Here is a 24,891-nt window from a genome sequence, read left to right as displayed (position 1 = left end):
TTTAAAATGGAATGTTTTCATTATTATACTTTTTTTTAAATAAGTTTTCATTTTCTTTTCGTTTTGTTTTAATAAATTAGTAACATTATAAATAGATATAGATATGCTTTAATTCTATTATTATTATTATTTTTAATATATAATATTAATTGTTATACTTTATAATTCTAAATCTTAAATTTATGAATGGATTATCTATATGCTTATTGTATTTGGTAACTTAATATAATATCATTTTATATTGATTTAATTTTTCTTTGTTAGTTTGGAGTTTACAATATTGATGGAGTTTTTTTTTTTTTTTTTTAATTTTTACACGGTATTACACATATCGTGGCTCGCTCCGGAAGGAAATAAACACAACTCTTCTCATGGTTTAAGAAACCCTACATTTGTGTAGGTTTTATTTAATTGAATTCAATCTTTTTAATTTAGTATTGTTTTTAATCTTGAATCGACTGTGAAGATTTTTCCTCCGGATCGAAAAGCGATATAATCAAGGGACTAATTTTAGTAAGCTCACTAATATTTTACATCTTTTTCTGTTGTTGTTGTTATTTGTTTTTATAGGTTTTGTTTTTACAAGTTTTGTTATTTTTTTATTTTATATACATTAAATAGAATTAGATTAAACGTAAAATCGAATAAAACTTTTTTAAAGCTAATCAGGACGAAGCGAAGTATAAACTTATATAGAGATAGTTTCGCAACTAATTCGATATAAAATAACTTTGTTATTATTTAAAAAGTAACTGCACCGTATAAATGTACAAAATACACAAATTAGAAAATAAATATTTTATTTTTTTTAATTCATTAATACTATACACAAATAAATGGAAAAAGAAAAAAAAGATGTTGCCTCAAATATGTTAGTTCCTATTTTAAATTAGTTATTTCCCAGGAATCGTGTGAATCATTTTATAGAGTAAGAAGAAAAACCGGACAGGCCCACAAAAAAGGAAGATAACATTGTGGTTTAAGGGGATATAAAATATACGTTAACTTAGAAATTGAAATGAAGAAGCTGTGTATTTGATACATGACTTATATTTCACACATCTTCATGATTATGATACCAATGGAGAAAGCTATTCACCTAACACACATGAACGAAGATGAATGTGCGAGACGATTGGCAGCGCTATGGTAGGCATAGTGAACCATTATTTATAGTTGTACAATACGAAGATGGTAAATCAAATAAAAGGAAAGGAAATTATTTAATTTGAGATGAGCTGATTAACAAAATTGTTTATATTCGAAACACATTCGAATAAAAAACCCATCACGATATTTTGTTAGCGCACAATTGACTGTACCTATAAACGATTCTTTAAGATTTGTGATTTTTTCCATTTTAGTATTTTTCGATGCTTTATCACAAAGACGTAGACTCCATTTAGAAGAATTCTATTATAACGATTCAATTTTGACAATTTCAAGCTCAGTATCTTTGAACCCAAATGAGAATCTTATCTTTAACACAAATGCTACTAATGTAACACCAATACATTCAAATTTAATAAAACAGCTCATTATTGTGCTTCCTGGAATACCGTGGGGAAAATTGTTGAAAAAGTCAATAAGAGTCCCTGTCGCAGGACTCTTTAATTGATTTGTGCATTAAAACCCATCTGAAAGATAAAATATTTACTGCAGCAGATAAATACGAGATTTTTCAAGAGTAAGAAAAGACGTCTATATACTTATACGACTCTTACTTCTGGAACACAGTTAAAGATCATACCCTTTTTGTGTTTAAATGAACTAACTTACGGGTGAAGCACAAGGGCGGCCACTACAGGTTTTTGTCATCTAGAATTTATAAATGGGATCTCGGATATTTCAATATTTTGAAGAAAAAGTTGATCCAACAATTGGAGAAGTTTAGCATGAGCAATAACTTTTAATATCTTCAAGACAACGATCCGAAGCGAAAAGAAGATGCTGTGAAAGCCTGGCCGAAATGGAACTATCCTTATTAAATGAAATGGCTAGCACAGTAAACGGACATGAAGTTTATTGTGAGTTTGTGGTCCCTGCTTTACAGAAAAAAAGAAGAACCAAATATACTTTTATGGATGAGTGGAAAGAGATAAGTCCAGAAATCGCATATAAATTGGGGAAATGAATGCCGAAAAGGCTCAAAGTAGTGATAAACTACAAGAGTTGTAACACAAGATTTTAATTTTAAATGATTGTTGTTTCATTCTGTTTTAAGTTCGTTGAATGAGCTGTAATATTATTTTGCATTTGTTAAATTATATATGGAAGACGCTTTAAGTTGTAATACGTAACTAATTTGAGTTTGGAGTTACAGTGGTTAAACAGCCAAGAAGTCTTAACGTCATTCAGAACCAGTACTAGTTCTAGAAATTGGTATCAACTCATTTCTTCACACAAATATTAAGACCTAGTACTTCCAATTTGGAACCTACTTTTTGTTAGGACTTGTTTCTGGACAACAAGTTATGACCTGGTTATTAGTACTCGAGCGGTTCTTATAGTTATAGCTATAGTTCTGTCAAATATAGCTTTAGCTCTGTCCAATAGGTACCGAGTTCTAGTTATAACTTGTTATTTTCCTTTACAGCAAAATCGATGAGCTAAGGCGTTAAGTTATCCGCTCCAGTGGTCAAGTTTGAAAATATAAAATAAACTCTCTTTGAAGAAGTAGAAGTGCCACAATTTCTCCCAAACTCATAACAAATATAGAGACTTTTCCGAGTTCCTAATGCTTCCTAGTGTAGAGTAGAAATTGAATTGAAAATTGCTATCAACAACTAGAGAAGTCTAAAGAGACAGCTTCCAGAATATTGGGAATATTATCTCAACCAGTCATCAAAATTTGAATAGGAATGTTGCTCAATATTTTGATAAATATCTCATGCAACTTAGACACAAAGCTGCGAATATTTTGCTTAAATGTTGAATCATAACTGCTATATGAAAAATAACATCAACAATCACTATGGAACTGAAAACTTACATTAATAGAAGTCTATGAAATATCTTAGAGGTTTGTATTGGGGATAAATCTAAAGTATTTTCAATGGAAGAAAAATGCTTAAATAAACCCACAAGTGTTAATGAAAATGTAATGGTCGCATAGCAGGTGGAATCCGTTAAAGCATGAAGGCAGAATAGTATTTAGACTGCGAAGCATATAGCGGAATTCGGAAAGTGCTGGAGAGAGCTTCAGTACATCCCCGTAGACCGTAGACGATAGCGTGTTGGAGTAGTTGAGTTCCTATGTCGTGCTAGGTAAACACACAGAATCAGTAGTTTTGAGGACTTACATATGTAGGTACAATCCTTTTAAAGAACTTAGTGAAGTTAACTTATTAACACAACTACCAGCAAAAATTGGAATTGAATGACTTATTGCAATTTGGAAGCATCTATTATATGAAATGAAATAAGATTTTGTTGTCTTGAAAAAATGTCACGAGAATTCAGACTGGGAAATTCAATAAAATGTTACATATGTATTTGTTTTGTAAACAAAATTTAAATGTATGTATATACTTAAACAAACTCAAACAATCTTATTGTTACAAAAATACAAACAAAAAACAACCATTGACCGTAATCAATACTGTAATTACGACTTAAAAATCTAGAAATAGGAATTAAGGATATTAAAATTATCTCATGTATACATATATTTTAATAAACATACAACAAAAGTTTTAGTATTATTTAAACACAAATAAAAAAAAAAAAAACAATGTAAACAAAAATAAATAAATAGTTGTACAGCTTATGTTTTACTTAACAGGAAGCTCGAGCACCAATAGTAGAATCGATTTCGTTTTTATTTTAAAATTATTATTACTATTATTTTTGTTTTTAAGTAAAAGAGGTAATACATTTCGTCCATGTCAAAATATATAAGCTCGTAAGTTATAGTTAAACTTAAATATAAAGAAAAAAAACTAGACTTAAATCTGTAATACGCATTATTATAATAATAAATTGATACTTATATGATCACTACTAGGTGCGTATTTTATGAATCAGATTTTTGTTCTTCTTTGTTTTTTTTTTTGTTATATATATTATATATAAATATAAACATAGACTAAACTACAACGAATCGTTACAAACATAGCAACAACACTCAATTGAACAATACCGAATAAATATCACTAAACTGCTAGTCGTGCAATTGATTAAATTATTTACCTTTAAAGAAAATATTATTTTTCTTACCATACCAATTATTTCAATCAATCGATAATAAATCACTCAAATAATTTTTCTTTTTTAGTTGTGTTTTGCTCTTTTGCCAAACATATAACTTTTCCATCGATCGGCAGTTGTTGAAATAATTGGATCGGAATCGATGGTAGCTAGGAGAAGAAGCTGATTTACATGCGTTGCGTGATAGTCCCATCGGGCTAAATTTGGTGCTACACCTGCAGAAGTATAAATATAAAAGACATGCATTTTTTCATTTGAAACCATGTTAATAAAACAATCTTACCTAAACTCAAATGCCTTAAATCATATATTGTCCCGGAGCCAGTGTCGTAGAGAAGAAGCATCTTTTTCAGGGAGTGCATTCCCTGATTGAAGAGCTTTCCAGCTTCTCTTGCAATACCCGCGGGAGCAGTACAATTTAAATCGTACAACCCAAGCAAAGAGTAAATAAATCCATTTAGTACAAAAGACGCAGGAGTCGTTGGATACTCTTCATACCTGAAAAATAAAACCATAAATATCTCCACAAAAAAAAAGGAATTTAAAAACTATACCAATTATATTGTTCCATAAATTGTGCCAAAACACCTCCATCTTTCGATAGAACCTTATATGGCTTGAGTCCGTTGGTTGCAGCTTTCAAATAGCGCTTATCCCCTCCAGACTGCCAATAAGCTCGTGCCAGCACGGATATCGCATGACCCTGTCCCATAGCAGACAACCAACCGGATTTTAATTCCTGAAATCCGAGTAGACTTCTCTTAACTGGATTTGGCCAGCCACCTGTTTTTCTATCCTGATTATTCACAAACCATTCAGCGGCATCGTAGAAATGAGCCAAATGATCGTATGTGGACAGAGTAATATTATCAAAGAATCCAATGCCCAGAAATGAAATCGAAGCCACTTTAAGTTCACTTCGGCGAATTTTGGCTTTTTTATCGGGATTAAGCAGACCCTTTTGAACATCGATGAGAAGATCACGAGTAAGATGTCGCCAGCGATGCACTGACGAACTACCTAGCCCATAATAGATATTCTCCTCCTGAACACTCACCACCAGATCAGCTATGATATAATACAAATTGTAGGTATGCTTAGTTTCTCGATTCTGCAGAGTGACCATTAAACTGCTGCTGTTGCTAACTAACAAAAGATCCAGACTCAATACCAGATCCAGAGCGTAGTCAACATTAATACTGATTGCACTTTCGTAATCGATTGTGGTTTCAAATTGAACAACTGAAGTATTGAATTTCGGGTGCCAAATTCGTGTTAGATTGCTTGACTTGGGAGTTATCCATTCCATTTGATTGGCATCAGCGTCTTCTAGAATCTATAAATACACAGAAAAGGTTGTAATTTAGAAGAAATACGTAAAAAAAACTCCCGAATATTGTACCTTTCTTCGAGGTTCTGGTTCTGTGAGGTTTTTGCTATAATGCGACAAAGCAAACTGGGCTATCTGAGTTGGATAGAAATAACCACGTTTCTCCCATTGTGTGCTAATTGGAACTCCTTCGATCGCACTGATGCATTTAACTCTTTCTCGTACCTAAAATTTCCATACATATAAGTAATTTTTTCATTTAATTTTAAGAATTGATAAAAACTCACCTCGACATTGTAATTCTCAAAATACATAAACAATCCCCTTGAATCATATTTACCCTTAGGGTAATTAATTTTCGCACTACTATGCGTCCAATTAAATCTGGTTATTTGATTCTCTGTACTTAATGCTCCAGAGACTTCAAAATAACTTCGAAGAAATGAAAAGGGAACATAGACTTCGTCGTTTTCTCGTTTACAATGAATTGTGTACTCTTGGTTGATAAGACAGTCTATATCTTGACTTTGTCCATTGACTGCTAATGACAATGAACTACTACTATCGTATATGCCACGATCCCAACGACGAACTAAAACGTGTGGCAGTCTAAAATCTGAACAGCGCATATACCAGGAGAGTGTTATTACAAATACTGCTATGCATAGACAGAGAAGAGCCGCTTTTAGATTTAAACGCATTATGAAAAAGAAAAGTGGCTCTCGCTGTTGAATAGAAAAAAAGAAAAAAATATTATTTTAAGGTTTTAGGTTTGTATGTTCGTTTTTGTAAAGCTTTATGATTTTTTTTTTTGTTAATAAGTTAATATAAACCACAGTCTAAGGGTTCTTGTAGAAATGGTTTAGGTAAATGCATTTCAAGTCTGCCGTTCTAACATTTCTGAAAGCGTGCCTTATATTTTACAACGAGACACTTCGAACAAAATGAGACAAACAAATGCAATAACTTGTCTAATTTTTTAATATAAAGAAATGAGCTTCAGGTTAAAAATAATTGGAAAATCACAAGTTTTTAAGTCATGACGTCGGTCAATGAGAACTAATTGAGAATTTATAGATGTTACACTTAAATCGAATCGAATTTACAATAAACCTACTTTTCTACTCGGTGTTTTAGTAAAAGACAGCTCCTACCTCCGAAAAAATTAAGAAGAAATTTAAAGCTTTTTTTTGTTAATAATAAGCGCACACTCAAGGGGATAATACTACCTTTATTGTGTAGCCACAGTGTGAGCACTAGAAAAGGGAGAGAGGAGTTGAAAGGAGGTGTCGGTGCACATTGGTTTTGAATTTTTGAATACTGCAATGGCTGGGAAACACAGAGTGTGGCAAGGCTTCTTGCATCAACTTAGAAAACCCAAACATCTTGCGGCATTTAAGGCGACATCGCGTATATGATCGTTCCACAAAAGGTGGTGGTGATACACATACCGAGAAGCTATGAATAATGGCAAATGGGGTATATACAAGACAGCATTGGGTTTTCGGTCGTTGCAGTTCCACATACGAAGAAGAAGGATGTGAGTCTGAAAACGAATATGAAAAGATAAGAGTACTATCGTCAGTGAAACAATGTATTGGATTAGAAGTTGCAGACAGGAGGTAATTAATAAAAATGAGAAAGAGTGTTGGATATAGAACAGAGCCATGAGGCACACCAGCATTTATTTTGTAGTTTTCTGAGTTGAATCCATCCAATACAACTTGTATTAAACGATTCGAAAGGTAATTACTAATCCAATGAACAAGGAATTCATGAAAACCGAAAGCACGCATTTTTGATAGAAGAACCTGACGCGAAACGCTAGCAAATGCTTTTGAAATATCAAGTGCAATAATCTTAATTTTCTACAAAGATTTGCTTCACTGCTCAGTGAGATGAACCATGAGATCAACAGTGGACCTATTGCTACGAAAGCCATACTGACGGTCATTAAGAAGCTTTCGATCTTCGAGTTATTTCTTGAGCTGATAATTAATCAGCGTTTCCATTTCCTTAGAAAGAAGGGACGTACATAAGTGCAATCGGTCGATAATTAAAGGGTGAGGAAGATTCGCCTCTTTTGGGAATAGGTTGGACAAATGCAGTTTTCCATCCGATCGGAACGCTTACGCAGTGGTTTTGCCAGCGTTGAAGAATACCTCTTCAGAACAATAGAAGGGATACCATCAGGACCAGCGGATTTATATATGTTACGATCTTTTAGGACTTTCGTCACAGTACGAGTGAGGAAAAAGATTGACTCCATAGAATCACTAACGCGCTCGATGACAGGCGGTGTCATAACACTCACTGGCAGCATTGAATTGGCGTCGAGCTGCCTAACAAAGAGATTAGCTTTCTCTAAAGAGCTAACAAATGGAGTGTCATTGACAATAAGCATAGGTAAGAAGAGGAAGAATTCCTCATATTTTTTACAAATGACCAACAATTTTTACTGCCTTTGGGACATTGCAGTAATTTTTGGTCATGTACAAATTTGGTCCGTTGATATGGGCGTTGCAGGCCTTCCTGGCTTACTTGAACTTATTCCGGTTTTCCTCAGTTGGATTGACTTTAAAACAATGGAAACTTACCTTCTTGACCCTAACAAACTTTTTATAGCTCGCATCGAAACATGCGAGTTCTGATGTTTTTAACCCTATTCGGGATAAAAGTTCTCATTCCCAGGAGAATCAAACTTATGATCATATCAGGGCTGGCGTAAACGTTAATATCGAGGAAGCATAGTGACTAGTTAAAAATAGTTATTCATACCGTCCCAGTTGGCTTTCTCGTATTGCCAAACGGTTCTCTTAGGAGCTCTTTCTTTAACTGGAGAGTTTTGACACGAGAAATTTGCTGATATAACGCAATGGTTCGATGCGCCTATAAGAAAAAGGAGATAGGAGACTTACCAGGGTCACAGGTAAGAAACAAGTCAAGAGTGTTTTCTGCTCGACCGTTCAAAAATTTCGACAACTCCAAACAACAACAAAACTCCCGAATTGGGCTGAGCAGTAGAGGAAGGCTGCTAATCAGGTGGCGCACACAAGTGGAAAGTGACCTCACACTTAGAGCGCGAAGCTGGAGACGGTCTAGAGACCGAGTGAGATGGAGAAGTTTGTTGGGTGAGGCCCTAGTTCACACAGCACTGTAGCGCCACCTTAAGTAAGTAAGTAATGTTTTTAATAGTTTTTGTAATGGTAGAGGTTAGTGAAGTAAAGTTCCAAGTTTGCAATTTGTGACACTTGACAAATTAACTTGCTGCCTTAGTCAAAATTTACATTCAAAGAACGTAGTTGACTGCAAATGAAGTCCTTTATGTTGTCTGAATCTGCCCAGTAACTTTCTAGTATCTGATCGGCCAGCTGCCAAAAAATTCCTTGTATTTGTCATTAATATGACAATTCCGGATTGACTAGCTTTGTAGTGCAATTTTGCATTCACAAAGCTAGTTCAATTTTGACTACATAGCCAATAGCTCTGTGAATGCGCCCAATTTTTCATTCAACTGAAAGCTGAACTTTATTACTTTGTCATTTATTTTTTTCTGCTCAATTCCACTTGAAGTTGCATGTAAAAGGGTTTCTTTTCAAAATGGAAAAGGAATAAATAATATTTCTTAAAAAAAAAAATCCAAGTCGAGCTGGACTAGTAGTTTGCCTGAGGAGTTTTTTTTAGAAAATTAGGTAGAGATTATTGAAAACTAACTTACTGCCTTCATCAAAATGTACGTTCAATGAATACAGTTGACTGCAAATGAAGTCCCATATATTATCTGTACCTGACCAGTGAAAGGAAGTTCAGCTTGATGAAAATAAATCCTATTCCCAGATTGTAAAAAATGTGCGGAAGAATGAGGAAACTTCTATAAAAGAAATGCTGGAACTCATCCTGAAAAGGATTGACCAACAAGATTTAAACATAAAACAGCTAAGCGAAGAAGTCGCTCTTAAAAAACAATGATGGACAGAACACTCAAAATCGCAACATGGAATGCAAACGGTCTCTTACAGCATGTATCAGAACTAAACATCTTTTTAGACATAGAGCATATAGACATTTGTTTGGTGTCCGAAACCCACCTCGCTATTGAACAAAATCTTGATAATAAATTACCAAACTATACATGTTATCACGCTCCGCACCCAGCTGAAAAAGCTAGGGGAGGATCAGCAATACTTATAAAAAAGTGCTTAACACACTTTGAAGAACCAAAGTTTACTAAAGAAAACATGCAAGTAACAACAATTAGTATTGGTATAAAAAAGAAAGAATTCAAAATAGCAGCTATATACTGCCCTCCGAGGCGCTCTCCAACTGAAGAAGACTATGCAGAACTCCTACATTTGTTAGGACATAACTTCCTTGTTGGTGGCGACTTCAATGCTAAACACACCCAATGGGGATCTAGGCTAATAACAACAAAAGGTAAACGGCTATACCAAGCAGGCCGAAAATACAACTGCGAATTTTATTCTTCTGGTTCGCCAACATATTGGCCATCTGATACTAACAAAATACCAGACCTTATTGACTTTTTCGTAGTTAAAGGTATTAAACGAAGTCATATAAGTGTCGAAGGTAATTACGATTTATCATCAGATCATACTCCAGTAATTTTATCACTGAGCGAAACAGAAATAATAGAAAAAAGTAATCCCAAGCTCGTGAATAACAGAACAAACTGGAACGCATTCAGAGACAAACTTGAAAATTTTATAAACCTAAGATCCCCTATGCAAACAATTGAACAAGTTGATCATGAAGTAGAACAATTTATTGCTGATGTGCAGCAGGCTGCAGAAGAAAGTACTCAAACTATTTCGAATGCGATAGAAAAAGAAATAAAATATCCTATCGAAATAAAGGAGTTGATATTGGAAAAAAGAAGAGCTAGAAGAAAATGGCAATCCACGAGATTCCCAGATGATAAGGTAGTTTTTAACCGTCTTAACAACGAATTAAAAAAAAGAATCTGTGAGTTTAAAAATGATTCACTAAGTAGATTCCTGAAAAGTCTGACGACGGATGCTTCTACAGAATACTCCTTATGGAAAGCAACTAAGCGCCTAAAAAGACCTCAGACACAAAACCCGCCGATAAAATCTCAAGATGGTAAATGGATCGGAAACCCGAAACAAAAGGCTGATCTCTTTGCTGAACATCTCGCGAATGTTTTCAAGCCATTCCCAGCAAGCACAGCTACAGATCCCTTACAGTTTGTTGACAGAAACGACGAATGTGAAATACCTTTTGTCACGCTCAAAGAAGTAAGAAGCATGTGTCAACATAAGTTGTCAAACAAAAAATCACCAGGGTACGATCTTATAACTGCTCAGGTTCTGAAAGAAATGCCTCTTATAGCCTTCAAGAAACTCCAATTTATAATAAACGCATGCCTTAAACTAAGATATGTGCCACATCATTGGAAAATTGCGGAAGTCATTGTTATACCTAAACAAGGTAAGCCACCAACAGAAGTTACATCTTACAGACCAATATCGCTTATACCAATCATGGCAAAAGTTTTTGAAAAACTGCTACTTAAAAGGCTTAACAAAATAATTGAAGAAAGAAGACTAATTCCGAGCCATCAGTTTGGATTTAGAAATAAACATTCCACGATAGACCAAGTGCATCGAATTACGGATGTTGTGGAAAAGGCACTTGAAGAAAAACAAGTATGCTCGTCTGTATTCTTAGATGTTGCTCAAGCTTTTGACAAGGTTTGGCACTTGGGACTTGAGTACAAACTGCATAGGGACTTCCCCAGGCAGTATTACGAAATACTGAAATCCTACGTTACGAACCGACTCTTTAGAGTACGGTACGACCAAAATTACTCGGAACTTAAGAAAATTGAAGCCGGTGTACCACAAGGAAGTGTCCTAGGACCAACCCTGTATCTGTTATATACAAGGGATATTCCAGTGGACATCAACGCTATCATGGCCACCTTTGCTGATGATACTGCAATATTGGTGCCAGATAAATCCGTTCCGAAGGCTACACAAAAATTGCAAAATGCAGTCGATAAAGTTAGTGATTGGACGCACAAATGGCGTATCAAATTAAACGAAACAAAATCGACGCATATAAACTTTACAAACAAAAACATAAACAATGTTCCAATTTTTATAAACAGTACAGAAGTACCTTACTCCAATACCGCCAAATACCTTGGAATGAATTTGGATGCAAAGCTTAAATGGAAAGAACACATCAAAAAGAAAAGAGAAGAACTAAACTTGAAGTACAGAAAAATGTACTGGTTAATAGGAAAGAACTCTGACCTATCTATCCAGAACAAACTAATGTTATATAAGCAAGTATTGAAACCCGTTTGGACATATGGCATCCAACTATGGGGCTGTACAAAGAAAACAAATGCTGAACCCATCCAAAAATTCCAAAGCAAGGTCCTTCGTGGAATAATAAATGCCCCTTGGTATATAAGAAATAGCGATCTACATCGTGACTTTCAAATTGAAATGGTTACAGAAGTGGTTAAGAAACACGCTGTATCACACAATCAGCGACTGCAAAGTCATACTAACTCTGAAATGGAGACCGTATTAAATGTACGAGACAATGTTCGGAGATTAAGAAGAACCAAGCCTCATGAGCTGATGGGCTAAAAGCTACGGGAAAGTGTTATAACCTTAAACTTCCCCCAATGCGATTTAAAAAATAAGAAATAAAAATCGTTTGTCGATCTTTCATAGATTGGTCCTGATTCACCGGTGGTTTTAGTGCGGTAATAGTCCCACACTACTCGGTACCGATTCTTACCGAGTGTCTTTTGAAGATTTCCATCGGATAAAAAGAAAAAAAAAAAAAAAAAAGTTCGTTTAAATTGAACTATTCGTTGGATCAGCCGTTCTGTCAGGTAGCTACGTACCCCAGAAGCTCTTGGATACCTTTGAATTTCTTTCTTGATAACGCAGCTGTTTTGGATCAGTTGTTCTATTACACGAAAAACACTAAAAAAAGATATCCGGTTACCCTATCTACGGGGCCACTTCATCAGTAGAAATTGAACCAGCAGGGATCTGAAATATTTAACTAATGAGAGTTAAATTTTAAAACAGACGCATTAAACAACCAGGAGTTTCGCACCTCTTTTCTGGTTTTGATTTCATTCAAGATGATTGCTGCAAGACCAAATGCTGGGTGATGATCCGAATTCTTCATTTCAGTCATTTTGTAACCGAAAAAGTCGAATGATGTAAAATGGTTCCAACTAAATGGGGTAAAAAGCCACACAACACGAGGTAAATTCACTGTTTGCAGGAGTTGATTGGTAATAAACTAATAAAGGTCATGCAATTTAATTTGATTCATAAAAAAAATTCATTGAATGAAACAATGTGATTGAAAATTAGGTCAACAGCTTTTCAAGCGCCCATTTCAATTATAATGTTTTTTTTTCACAATAAATAGAAAATTTCAAATTTTATAATAAAATATCTAATGGGTAATGATTTTCATCAAAAATTTATCTTTGTGAGTTTTGTTTAGATTCACTTTCGAAATCAAAAAATAAAAGACCCTATTCTATGCCACCTGAAATAAAATTGAGCCTTGAAATGTTGCCGAGTTTTAATGATCTTAGAGAAATTCCATTCTGAAAATATAAGACCATTATTTATTTCCTAAGATATCCAATTCTAGCTATTTGACTTGAAAAACAACAAGCAAAGTATATTTTTGTTGGTTCTCTTATTGCCTGTCAATTTTATTCGACATTCCACTACTTCTCTCAGCTTCTTTGTTTACTGATCAAAATAATGATGATTGTCCTATTTGAGTATTTTCAACGTTTCTGAACTGAAGTCACACAGATTAGAAAACAAGTTATTTTTAATCTCAGGTAGGTATACAATATTTGTTCCGGTGGTTTTCCCAAGACGAAAAATTACAACAGGTATGCGGAATGCTACTAAAAAAGGATTATAAAAGAAGAATGTAACCTGTATCCAGATATAACAAACATTGAATATGTATGTATTTGTGTATTTACGAGTACATTTTTTTCTACTGACAGAAGATTAAATCTTAAGCTTATCAACAAATCATCCAGCATGTAATATAGTTCAACATTTTCATTTACGACATTGACTCTGTAGCGAGAGCAACATAAACATTTGTATGATCTTTCCTCTTATCGTTGTTTAGACAACAATTTAATAAAAAAAAACTTCCTCTTGTACTGTCCGTCAATCAAGATCAGTCATTCAAATCAATTAAAATTGTATCAGCGTAACACCATTGGCATGAGGACCATTATTTAACAAGCTACATACGAATTACTAATATTTTAAATTTCTTACCTATGTATAAGAGATTATTTCTCATTATTTTGTTTCAATTTGTTCCGCTGATATAAATAATGACGATGATAAAAAAGTAGCGAACTTTATATATTTAAAAGAAAGAAAATTCTTAACAGGGTCGCACATATTTGCTCAGGAGGAAGTTTCTTGATTCATCATTCATCGCGTTGAACTATTTGATATTTACGAATAAGATAAAACGATTTATTTACGAATATAGTAAATTTCTGTACAACACAAAAATACAAGACCAATAACAAGATGGACCAAAAATAAGCATTTGAATCTCATATGTACGTATTTTCAAATCTGCATTGAAAGTTCGACTGCTTGCACCGATTTGTCTTGTTCGAAAACTATATGTTTTGATATTCAAAAAGAAATATTTGAACCGATAAGTTTTTTTTTGTACGGAACCAATACTTGATCTAGAAAAAGTTAACATAGCACCTAATATTTGGAAGTTCATGTTTACTTTTAGGTATGATTTCATGTTTAAAAGCGGACACTAAATTATGTTATACTCAAATTTAGATCAGAATTAAAATAAGCTGTATGGCGAGTTATTTAATCATAATTTCTAAAACAAACAATCAAAATAACAGAACGACGTACAGTTTACGAATTACTATTTTCTATGGGTTCGGAGATTTTGGTACAAAACATAAATATCGCGAAATTTATTTAGATAAGGTTTTGCGGCACTATTTTCTTTTAACATCAATTTAAAGTGGACATTTATTCGGAAAACAAGTTGATCAGGCTTGATTTAGGTATCTGAAGTTAATTAAACAAATGCCTTTATCTTCCTTGGGGCACATAAGTCTGTCCAAAAGCATCCTCTTGATGATAGAATATCAATAATTTAGAAACAAGTTCCGATATTAATTTGCAAAGAATTTGCATTTTCTTCATTCGGTTTTAATTCAACAGAAGCCGAGAAATCATACACTCGTATTGGACAAGTTTGTTTGGATACATAACTACGTATATAACCGTAAATACAAATCTGAAGAGCTAGGGAAATAAGATAAAGTGCTATCCATGAATAGGTTCATTAATTTGTCCTATCAAACTTTTTTACCAACCATATGCGAGGAATAACTCCCTTTAAAACGAGATATTGGATAGAAAGACTAATTTAAAATAAAATTGAATAATTTAACTTACCTTATTGTTTATTGCAGTTGTTGATGAAAATTTATATTTATTGGTTATTGGCCGTAGTTTTGCCAATACCGAATATTTCGGTTTATTTTTAGTTTTTATACTGGCAGCAGACATTTGATGCCAGTTTTTCTCTTTTTAATTAGTTGTTATTCTATTTTGTTTAATATTTTAATTTATTCTTCTTATCTTTTTCTTATTTGTTTTTGTTTATTATTAGTTGTTTGCTTGCTTGCATATTAACTGTATGATGTAGTACATTGAAATTGAAATAAGAAGAAAAGGTGTATTATTTGTTTTTCCATTTTTATTTCTTTTTTGTGTTGCACTTAATCGGAAGAATGTTTATGTTTTTTTGTGTTATTTAACCATGATTGGTTTAATTTTATTGCACTTTACTAATTATATCGGTCGAAATAAAGAATATGTTTGATTCTATTGCAAAGTAATATTTTTTTTTGTAAAATATTAAAGAAAATACACGGATTTTACGTGGGTGACTTTTTTCTATCCATCTCCATCATCTACATCTAGATCTAGTCCAGTGCCAGGTGATTTTGACAATGAAAGAATAGAGATGTGCAGGAGATGATAATGAACTGTCATTGCGGGGCGGGTCTATATCGATATTTTCGATAGAGATGTGCTATTTTTATTATTCAAGTAAATTTATTTTTTTCATTTAAAGGGCTAGTTATAGCTATCAGTAAAATCCATCGGTAAAATTTTTGTTTTTAGTTTTTGAGCATTTTACAGACTTATTTATAGCAAAAGATTGATACAATAAGATGAATCCTATATTCAAGTATCTTTTTCGAAAAGAAACAATACATTTAAAGTTTTATTTCATTTATAAATCTATTTTAATTTTTTTGATGATGACATTTCATTTTACTGAACAGCTGACTATCAAAAGCCAAAATAAAATTATTTTGTTTCACTGTTGAATTTTACTGATGAAAGCAAAAGTAAACAAAATTGTCTGAAGCGCTGAGCTCGATGTTATGGGCGTTTTTCTTTTTTAGTTCAGAGCTGAGCTCTGAGCATACTCTGAGCGAACAGAGTAGAGTAGAGTAGAGTTCTGAGCAGAGTATGTTCAGAGCTCTCTGATTTAATTATGAAACAACTTGAGCACTAAACTGTCATGATTTTAAATGTCGTCTGTTTGAAGGCATTCAAAATTCTCCTTAATCAAATTAATTAATAAAACAATCATAGCGTTGGTCCATTTGACGCCTGAAATAAATTTGATTCATAAAAATGCTATATGCAATTAGTTTTTCCAAAATTATCTTACATTCTACACAAGAGCAACCAGCCTCTTCCGCCATTTTTATTGTTTTGATGACGATTTTTTTTTTATTTCCCGGCTTTCAGATATCAAATTGTTTGTGCTCAGCATTTTACTCCGTTTACTCTGTTATTTTATTCTGAGCTCACAGAGCGCGCTCTGAACATGTTCAGAACTAAAAAAGAAACACGAATTTGAAGCTCTGAACGCTCAGAGCTCAAAAAGAAACACAATTATTTTTTTGACAGTTCGAGCTCTGCTCTGAACTAAAAAAGAAAAACGCCCTATGATAAAAAGAAAAGAACATTTAATGACGTAAATTTGTTGAAAATCTTTTTTTAATTTTTGTATTCGTCTGTTTTGAAATTTGGTATAAAATCTGTTTTTAGTTTCAGTGATGCCAGGTATTTTTTATGTCTCTTATTAACCTTATACTCTTTTAACACCAATCCCACATTGAACATTTATAAGTTTTCGTTTGACATTTCAACAACATCTACTGTCAAATTTTTTATTATTATTTGTGAAAATAAAATGCAATACAAATTGATGTTAATAACAATTGATTTTTATAACAAAACACAAAGATTATTTTGAATTTGTAGTAATCATTTGAAAATAGCGTAGTTTTAATTTTGTTCTTAGATTGTGTATTTTAATAGTAATTTCTCCCGAAGTGTACTAGACCAGCTGCCTCCAAAATTAGGCCAATAATTCCTTATAAATATGGCTTTTTGTATTGTCTTAAAGTTCTTGTTCCTTTTCGCACCACAGTTTCATCAGGTACTCTTCGTTTTCGCTATCTACACCTTTCTTTTAAATTTTTTATTATAATAAAGCAATTATAATATTGTTTACCAAAAACAACAATTTCTTACAACTAAAACATTTTTTTTTTAAATTGAAAGCTCTTTGGATAAAAAATCCACAATTTCAAATTACTATTATATTACTTTCCTCAGCTGTTTTGTGCTAATTTAATTTAGCGCTGAATGTTTTGAAAGGTTTGTTTGTTTAGTTCATCTTTGAATTGCTACTATTTCTGAACAGGTTTTATATATAACTTGTGGTTTACGAAAACATGTCTGTAACAAATAATGTATGGGATCACTTGAGTTTTCAATGTGGATTTTTGGCCAAAATCGTTTATTGGTTTTCATATGAAATAAAATTGGTTTTTATCATTGAAAACATTCTTTGTTTTGTTTTTGACAGATAGTTTTTAGCCATATGTGAAAATTTGTATCAATGAAAATGAAATTTCGTGAATGAAATCCACCTGAAAGGAATCTTTCATTGGATTTGTATATTTGTGAGAAACATATCATTACACTATACTGTTTTGTTATTAATTTCTGTTTTGTTATTTTCTTCATGGGAGTCCATTTTGCTGAACAGGAATTTATATCAAGAAAATAGAAAAAAAGAAATGTATAGCAAAACATCATTGTGCAATAAATGTATTTTTCACAAAAATAATTCTTTGAATGATTTCCAATCAATCAATATATTTTGTATTTATAATCAAAAGAAAAATATACATTCAAACATTTTGAGGATTGATTTTGATAAAAGTTGTGACTGGCCCCAATCTAAAATTAGATGTACTTTCATTATTGAACAAATAGAAGCCCATTAACTTGACTTTCGTATCAAACATAACATTTTTTATATCTCGTCTGGACCCAGTTACTACGCCAGAAGATATAACTTCTCACTTAGTATCTACCAAGAGCATACCTTCCAGCTCATCTATCAGGTGTACTAAGATCAGTAAACCAAAAAGCTTTGTTTCCTCTTTTAAATTAATAACGAATCCCACTTACTTTGATTCTATTTGCAATCCAAATATATGGCCCACAGAGACTTTAGTCAAAGAATTTACTCAAAGTCAAAAACAGGGTGTTTCTTTGAAAAACAAATCAAAAAACTTAACAGGCTTGCGCTCTTCTACCAAAACGTAAGGGGACTCCGTAGCAAGACTACTGACATTTTTCTTAACTCCCAATCATTTCCACACGACGTATTCGTTTTGACAGAAACGTGGCTTAATTCAAGCTTTTCCGACACAGAACTTTTTAGTCAAGAGTTCGAAGTTTACAGAAACGATCGTCATGTTGGTAATGCAAAGGATTTAGGTGGAGGTGTTCTCATAGCGGTAAAAAATACATATTTCTCTTCTTCTGTATCTTTTCCATTTGTATTATCAATTGAACTGGTATGTGTTAAGATAATGGTACAGACTAAGACTTTTTTCATTTTAAACGTTTACATTCCTCCAAAAAGTTTGGAGTCTGTTTATAACGATCTCTCCTTGGCATTAGACTATCTTATAAATTTGTCCAGCTCTGACACCAATATCTTACTTTTAGGTGATTTTAATTTACCACACATTGACTGGATTCCATCCGAAGACGAATCCTGCCTTGAAGCCTCTCCTTCTTCTTCACAAATGGAACTATCTCTTCTCGATAAAGTCCTTCTTACTGACTTACAGCAAACAAGCTGTATTAAAAACTCAAAGAATCGAATTCTCGATTTAGTCTTTTCTTCTGACGCTATTAGTACTCTTGTTCTAGAATCTAGATCAGGAATTACTAATATTGACAAATATCACCCCCCTTTGGACATTTTTTTTGACTTAAGTAATCACCTTACTAATCACAGTAATTCTTTTGATTGCTTATATAATTTTGATTTTAGAAGAGCCAATTTCCAGCAGTTGTCTGAAGATTTAACCATTTCTGGAATTCCTGATACACTAGCATTTTCTAACATTGACGAAGCAGTTTCAAATTTTTATAGGATCCTTAATTATTGTTTTGAAAAAAATGTACTGTTAAAGAAATCAAGAAATACAAACTTTAGCCATCCTTGGTACACGAAAGAATTGCGTTTACTGCGTAACAAAAGAAATAAGGCATGGAAAACGTATCTCAAAACTCTGTCTCCAGTCAACTTCTCTTTTTATGTTGAACTCTTTAACCAATTTAAATCTCTTTCTAATTTATTATACGCTTGTTATGTTACTGATATGGGCACCTCTTTGAAAGGGAATCCTAAAAAATTTTGGAATTTTGTAAACTCAAAGAAAAAATCAGATGGCTTTCCAGTTAACTTCACTTACAAGAACCTTTCGTTAGATAAAACTTTTGATATCTGTAACGCTTTCGCATCGAATTTCCGTGAGTCATTTGTTAATAGCCTTCAAGAAGTTGATGAAGTATATTTTCAAAATCTTCACATTTTTTCGCAAACTAGCTGTAGTCACATACCTGTGCTACAGAGTACGGTCCTTGATCTTTTATCTGCGTTGAATGATGACTGCTCAGCCGGTCCTGATGGTATTCCCCCGATAGTACTAAAAAAGTGTAGTAATGCTTTAGTTGAACCCCTTACGTTTTTATTCAAACTTTCTCTAAAAACAGGAAAATTTCCCAGTATATGGAAGAAGTCATTTCTAACACCAATTTTCAAGAAAGCTAACAAGTCGGATATATGCAACTACAGGCCCATTGCAAAGCTTTCTTGCATTCCTAAAGTATTTGAACAAAATAAAAATATTATTTGCGAACAGCAACATGGTTTTGTGAAAAAAAGATCAACCGTTACTAATCTCCTCACATTCTCACATTGACTGTGTATACACTGACTTTTCTAAAGCTTTTGACCAACTTAGCCACGGAATTATTTTATTTAAACTTAAGGCTCTTGGTTTTCCACCATTTTTCTTAGCTTGGATTAAGTCATACCTTGAAAACAGATCCTACGAGGTAAAATTTAGAAATTGTCATTCTGAACCTTTTGTTGCTCAATCTGGTGTTCCCCAGGGAAGCCATCTTGGCCCTTTTCTGTTCATCCTGTCTATTAACGATGTATCGTCATGTCTACGCTTAAGTGAACTTCTCATTTTTGCTGACGATATGAAAATTTTCAAAATAATAAAGTCCAACCATGATCGTATTCTTTTACAAGCCGACATTGATAGTTTCACATTTTGGTGTGGGAAAAATAGCATTTTACTCAACCCTTTAAAATGCCAGACTATAACATTCACTAAAAAACTAATCAGTAACGTATTTGACTACTGTATATCGCAGCAAAAACTCTGTCGTGTCTCCACATTTAAAGATTTAGGTGTACATTTTTGTTCAAACTTAGAGTTTACACATCACATTAATTTTATTGTTAATAAGGCAAGTTCTATGCTTGGTTTTATAAAACGCTGGGCAAAGGAGTTCAATGATCCCTATGTTACCCTTTCTTTGTATAATTTCCATGTTCGTCCTCATCTTGAATATGCTTCGCAGGTATGGACTCCCTATTACGAAATTCATAGAAAACGTATGGAATCAATTCAACATAATTTCATTCGCTTTGCCCTAAAAGGTCTTCCTTGGGAAGATCCCTATGATTTGCCTCCCTATGAACATCGTATTCTTCTTCTTCAAATGCAATCTCTCCATCAAAGGCGTGTTAATAATGACTTAGTATTTTTCATCAACTCATTAACGGTGAAATTGATGCACCTTATTTGCATTTGTACATTTGAATTACCGGGGCGGAACTCTTCACCTGCGAACATTTGATTTTATACATATTGACTTCCATAGAACTAACTGTGGCAAGAATGAAGCTTTAAGTCGAATGAGCATTTTATAAAACTTAAACTGTTCATCGATAGATTTAAATTTAAATAAGGTGGGATTAAAATCATTGTTTAGAACCAGTGCTCCACTATCGTAATCGTTCTCATTTTATTTGTTTGTCTGTAATAGTTAAATGTTCATTTTGCTTTGTATTTTGTGCGTGTGTTAGGCTATAATTGTATTATTTTTTACTAACAACTAACACATGCACTTATGATGAGCCTCTGATCGTAGTTGGACGCTTGCTATAAGCTTATTACTTTCTGAAATTCTGAAGTGTAAAAAAAAAAAAAAAAACATAACAAATAGTTGCATATTGATTTATTTTTCATGATTAGGGTACGGGTACTGCCTCTTGTGAGGAATTTACAAATAATACAATAGTAATTCTTGTCTTTTTCTGACATTAGTCGTTCAGATTTGGCATGGAGGTCCGCTCCATTTACGAAATGACTCACACACAGGAATGGTTGATTACTTAATTAATTATTTCGTTCTAATGATAGCTATAACCGTCCTCTTAAGTGATTGCTCGATTACATTTCGAACTAATAATGTAATGTTTCTTGTTTATTTTGAATAGTTGTAATAATAACTTAGATAACTTAGAAAAGAATATTAAACTACTAAAATAAAATAAGTTTGTTAAGAAACAACATTTATTAGAATTTAAAAAATTTAAATACGATAACAAATATTTTTCTGATAAGAAAGTTTAAAATTTCAAGTGATAAGTAAACATTATACATATAACATTTTATTAATGATAAATTATAAACGAATGTTGTGGTTATCACCATGTAATCATAGTTTAATATATTTATTAAGTTGAAAAGTTTGTATGTTTATCATGCGGAAGTGTTATTGAGTTATTTAATTTTGAAAACTTTAAACTAGGAAGTGGATAATAAAAGTTTTAAACTAAGAACTAAACTACCTTACCATACATTTTAATATTCTATTATACACAAACGAATATAAAGAGCATGAGATTTTCTCTTCGATTCAGTTCGAAAACATTATGCGCATGCCTGATATTGTCCTTATAAAATTGGTTATTCTCTTTCTAAATTATTGAGTATTTATCGAATTAAATACTGCACCTCACATAAAAGCTATATACCGACTACCCACACAATTTTCAAAACAGAGTTCTCATCGGCAAATAAAATTGGTATCCATCCTAGTAAATATAAGATAATAGCGTATGTCGACATCTCTCTCAAGAAATCTAGGTATGGTCTCTAATAATGGAGATTTACATGTACCTTATAATAAAATCAACACAGCTCAGCCGATGTGAAACACAGATTATGAAATACTAATACTGCAGCTCTGGATGTTTCACACCTTCGAAATAGTTTTTAAATTTTCATATGAAGTAACAGACCAGTTATAGCTAACTTTGGTTTTCATCATTGAAACTAATCATTGGAATTTTTTTTTGACAGGATGATTATAGCTTTCATGGAAAATGTCTGCAATTTTCTGATCGAAATTAAGCATTTCCGAATTAGAATCAAGCATTTAGCAAGAGTTGATCGTTGAAAATAAAACTGACAGGCGGGAACGCAAAGAAAATGGAACGCTTTCACTGGAAGGATTTTGTTCCAAAATGTGAAATCAGCTGTTCATTGAAAATGATTTCATCATTGAAAACTTAAAAATTAGGGGCTAGTTATAGCTATCAGTAAAATCCATCAGTAAAGTTTGAAACAGCAATCAGTAAATTTACGTTATTAAATTAAATTTCACTTTGAGGCTTCACTCCTTAGACAATTTGTTTACGGTTGCTTTCATCAGTAAAATTTTTAATGATTTGATCGTAAAACAAAATGAAATTTTGTTTGGCTTTTGGCAGTCAGCTGTTTAGTAAAATGAAATTTCATCACTAAAAAAATTAAAATAGATTTATTTAATAAAACTTTAAATGCATTGTTTCTTTTTGGTAAGAATACTTAAATATAGGATTCATCTAATTGGATCAATCTTTTGCTGGAAATAAACTTGTAACATGTTCAAAAACTGAAAACAAAAAGTTCTGGGTGGTTAAATATTGTATTTATTTTAGTAAATAAAATCTTCATCTCATCATCTTCATTCCGACACCAAACATAACAAATTGGACTTTTTTGCTCGCTTTCAAATCTCGAAACAAAATTTTTAATTAAATTCAATGATAGTTGTAACTGGTCCTTAATAATCAAAAGAAATATAATATCGGATGTGAGAGAACAATTTTTGAGCGCTGGAAAAAGTTTCTACAAAAACCCTTCAAAAATTGTACTTATAATTTATAATTTTAGACTATCTAAAAAAGCGTATGAACCAAAAGAACGCATTAAGTAGAAGAAGGGTGTTTTTTTAAAGACATTATTTACCGGTTTGCATATTATGTAATAAATAGTTTTGATACCGAACATTTAAAAAATGGCAGTATATTTACAACTGACCAATACAATTTAATGTCTTTCATGAATAATGTATAAAGCTGTAGTTCACCAAATGCTCGGATAATTATAGCCTTAAGTGTTTGAAACATTTCCAGACTGTAAGCATAACAAAAAAAATCTAATTGACATCGCAAAAACAGCTGATAGCACTATTTGGGATCGATCGTTTATGGCATAAGCTTTGTGGAATGGTGCGCTGTCCTATATGAATCAGAATTAATCTAAATCCATATCTTTAATAATTTCAGTTTAAACAAATCTGTTAAAAATGAATAATTGTTTCTCCATCTGAATACAATAAAGTGCTGGATTCAATGGACAAAATGTGTCAATTTTGCCTTAAAAGATGATTTTTCGCCAGAATCTTTGTTTTAAATTTAAGACCCAAACTACGAATCGCTAACGAAGCGCATGGTCACGCTTCTTCAAATACTGGACCAATTGGACCCAAAATCGGATTGTTCAGGTGTAGAGGGTGCTTTATATTGGCCAAACACATTTTTTGAACTAAAATATATAAGCTTCAAATATTTCCAAAGTTCTGTAACCTTATGCTCCTTCCGCTGAGGAAGCAGCTGTCATTTTCAAAATAGGCTGTGTATAGGTAGATGAGGATATTTTAGGTTAATGGGTTTACGGTTGGCTCACTTAGGTCAATGGAGATCTATGGTAATACCCTACCTATGGTAAGACTCCCATGACAGAGGCCGCCAATGGTGTGGGTGAAGCTTTTGCGTGCTGTATCCCAAAATTGTTTGTAAATGTCAGTCGGCATATTTTATCGGATGAGGAGAGGTTTACTTTACACAAACAGGGTGGACGATTACCCCTCCCCATCCTGTATCATTATTTGACGTTTGGTTAAGGGAGCGATTTCCTGACCGTTAGTAGGCCGGATAGACAGGTGTTAGGAGTTTTCAAGCCATTTTGTAGCTTTGGCGAAGTATGATAATGTTATGGTAAAGTATTGTCCTTTTGGTTGTCACTTAGTGACTTCAAAACTTGTTCATAGATATTTTGAAGCAGAATACAAAGTTTTCACAGAAAATTATTGACGCTTGGCCAATGAAAAACTCATGATAATATTTACTCTTATACAGATGAAGTCTAACATGCACCTAAGCACAAAAGAAGGAAATAAATTTCCCAATAACTACCATACCGATAGAGACACTTCGCTCTCAGGGAAACGAAAACCACCCACTCAAAAGTTTTTCTCTTTCTCTATCTACTCTTAGATTTTCCTGAACTCCGATAACCGAACTCGATATACTTTTGTTTAAGGTATAAGCGCATATAGACTATTTTTTTATAATAAAATTCTCTCAGGGTGGATATTAAATGAAAATTGTAGATTATTTTTTCTCCCTATATCTTTCTCTCAGATATAAGTTTTCTAACCAAGGTTCCTCCACCCCAAAATAGTCTAGCTACACAAAAAAAAAGAACC

At 32.8% G+C, this 24,891-nt stretch overlaps 1 protein-coding gene across 1 annotated transcript; it reads right to left on the bottom strand.

The window, feature by feature from the left end:
• Nucleotides 1–4,039: 4,039 nt before the first annotated feature.
• LOC129950263 (D-glucuronyl C5-epimerase B) lies at nucleotides 4,040–15,608 on the bottom strand. The gene is made up of 6 exons (XM_056062140.1): nucleotides 15,052–15,608; nucleotides 5,827–6,264; nucleotides 5,612–5,764; nucleotides 4,764–5,545; nucleotides 4,493–4,707; nucleotides 4,040–4,424 (listed from the first exon to the last, which is right to left on the bottom strand). The coding sequence occupies exons 1-6, from the start codon at nucleotides 15,163–15,165 to the stop codon at nucleotides 4,273–4,275; spliced, it is 1,854 nt and encodes a 617-aa protein (XP_055918115.1). The 5' UTR covers nucleotides 15,166–15,608; the 3' UTR covers nucleotides 4,040–4,272.
• Nucleotides 15,609–24,891: the final 9,283 nt, after the last annotated feature.

This window comes from Eupeodes corollae, chromosome 3 (assembly GCF_945859685.1).
Source record: "Eupeodes corollae chromosome 3, idEupCoro1.1, whole genome shotgun sequence".
In the NCBI taxonomy this organism is placed as follows: Eukaryota; Metazoa; Arthropoda; class Insecta; order Diptera; family Syrphidae; genus Eupeodes; species Eupeodes corollae.
The sequence above is the reverse complement of the archived record's forward strand: the minus strand, read 5'-3'. Positions and strand labels throughout refer to the sequence as shown.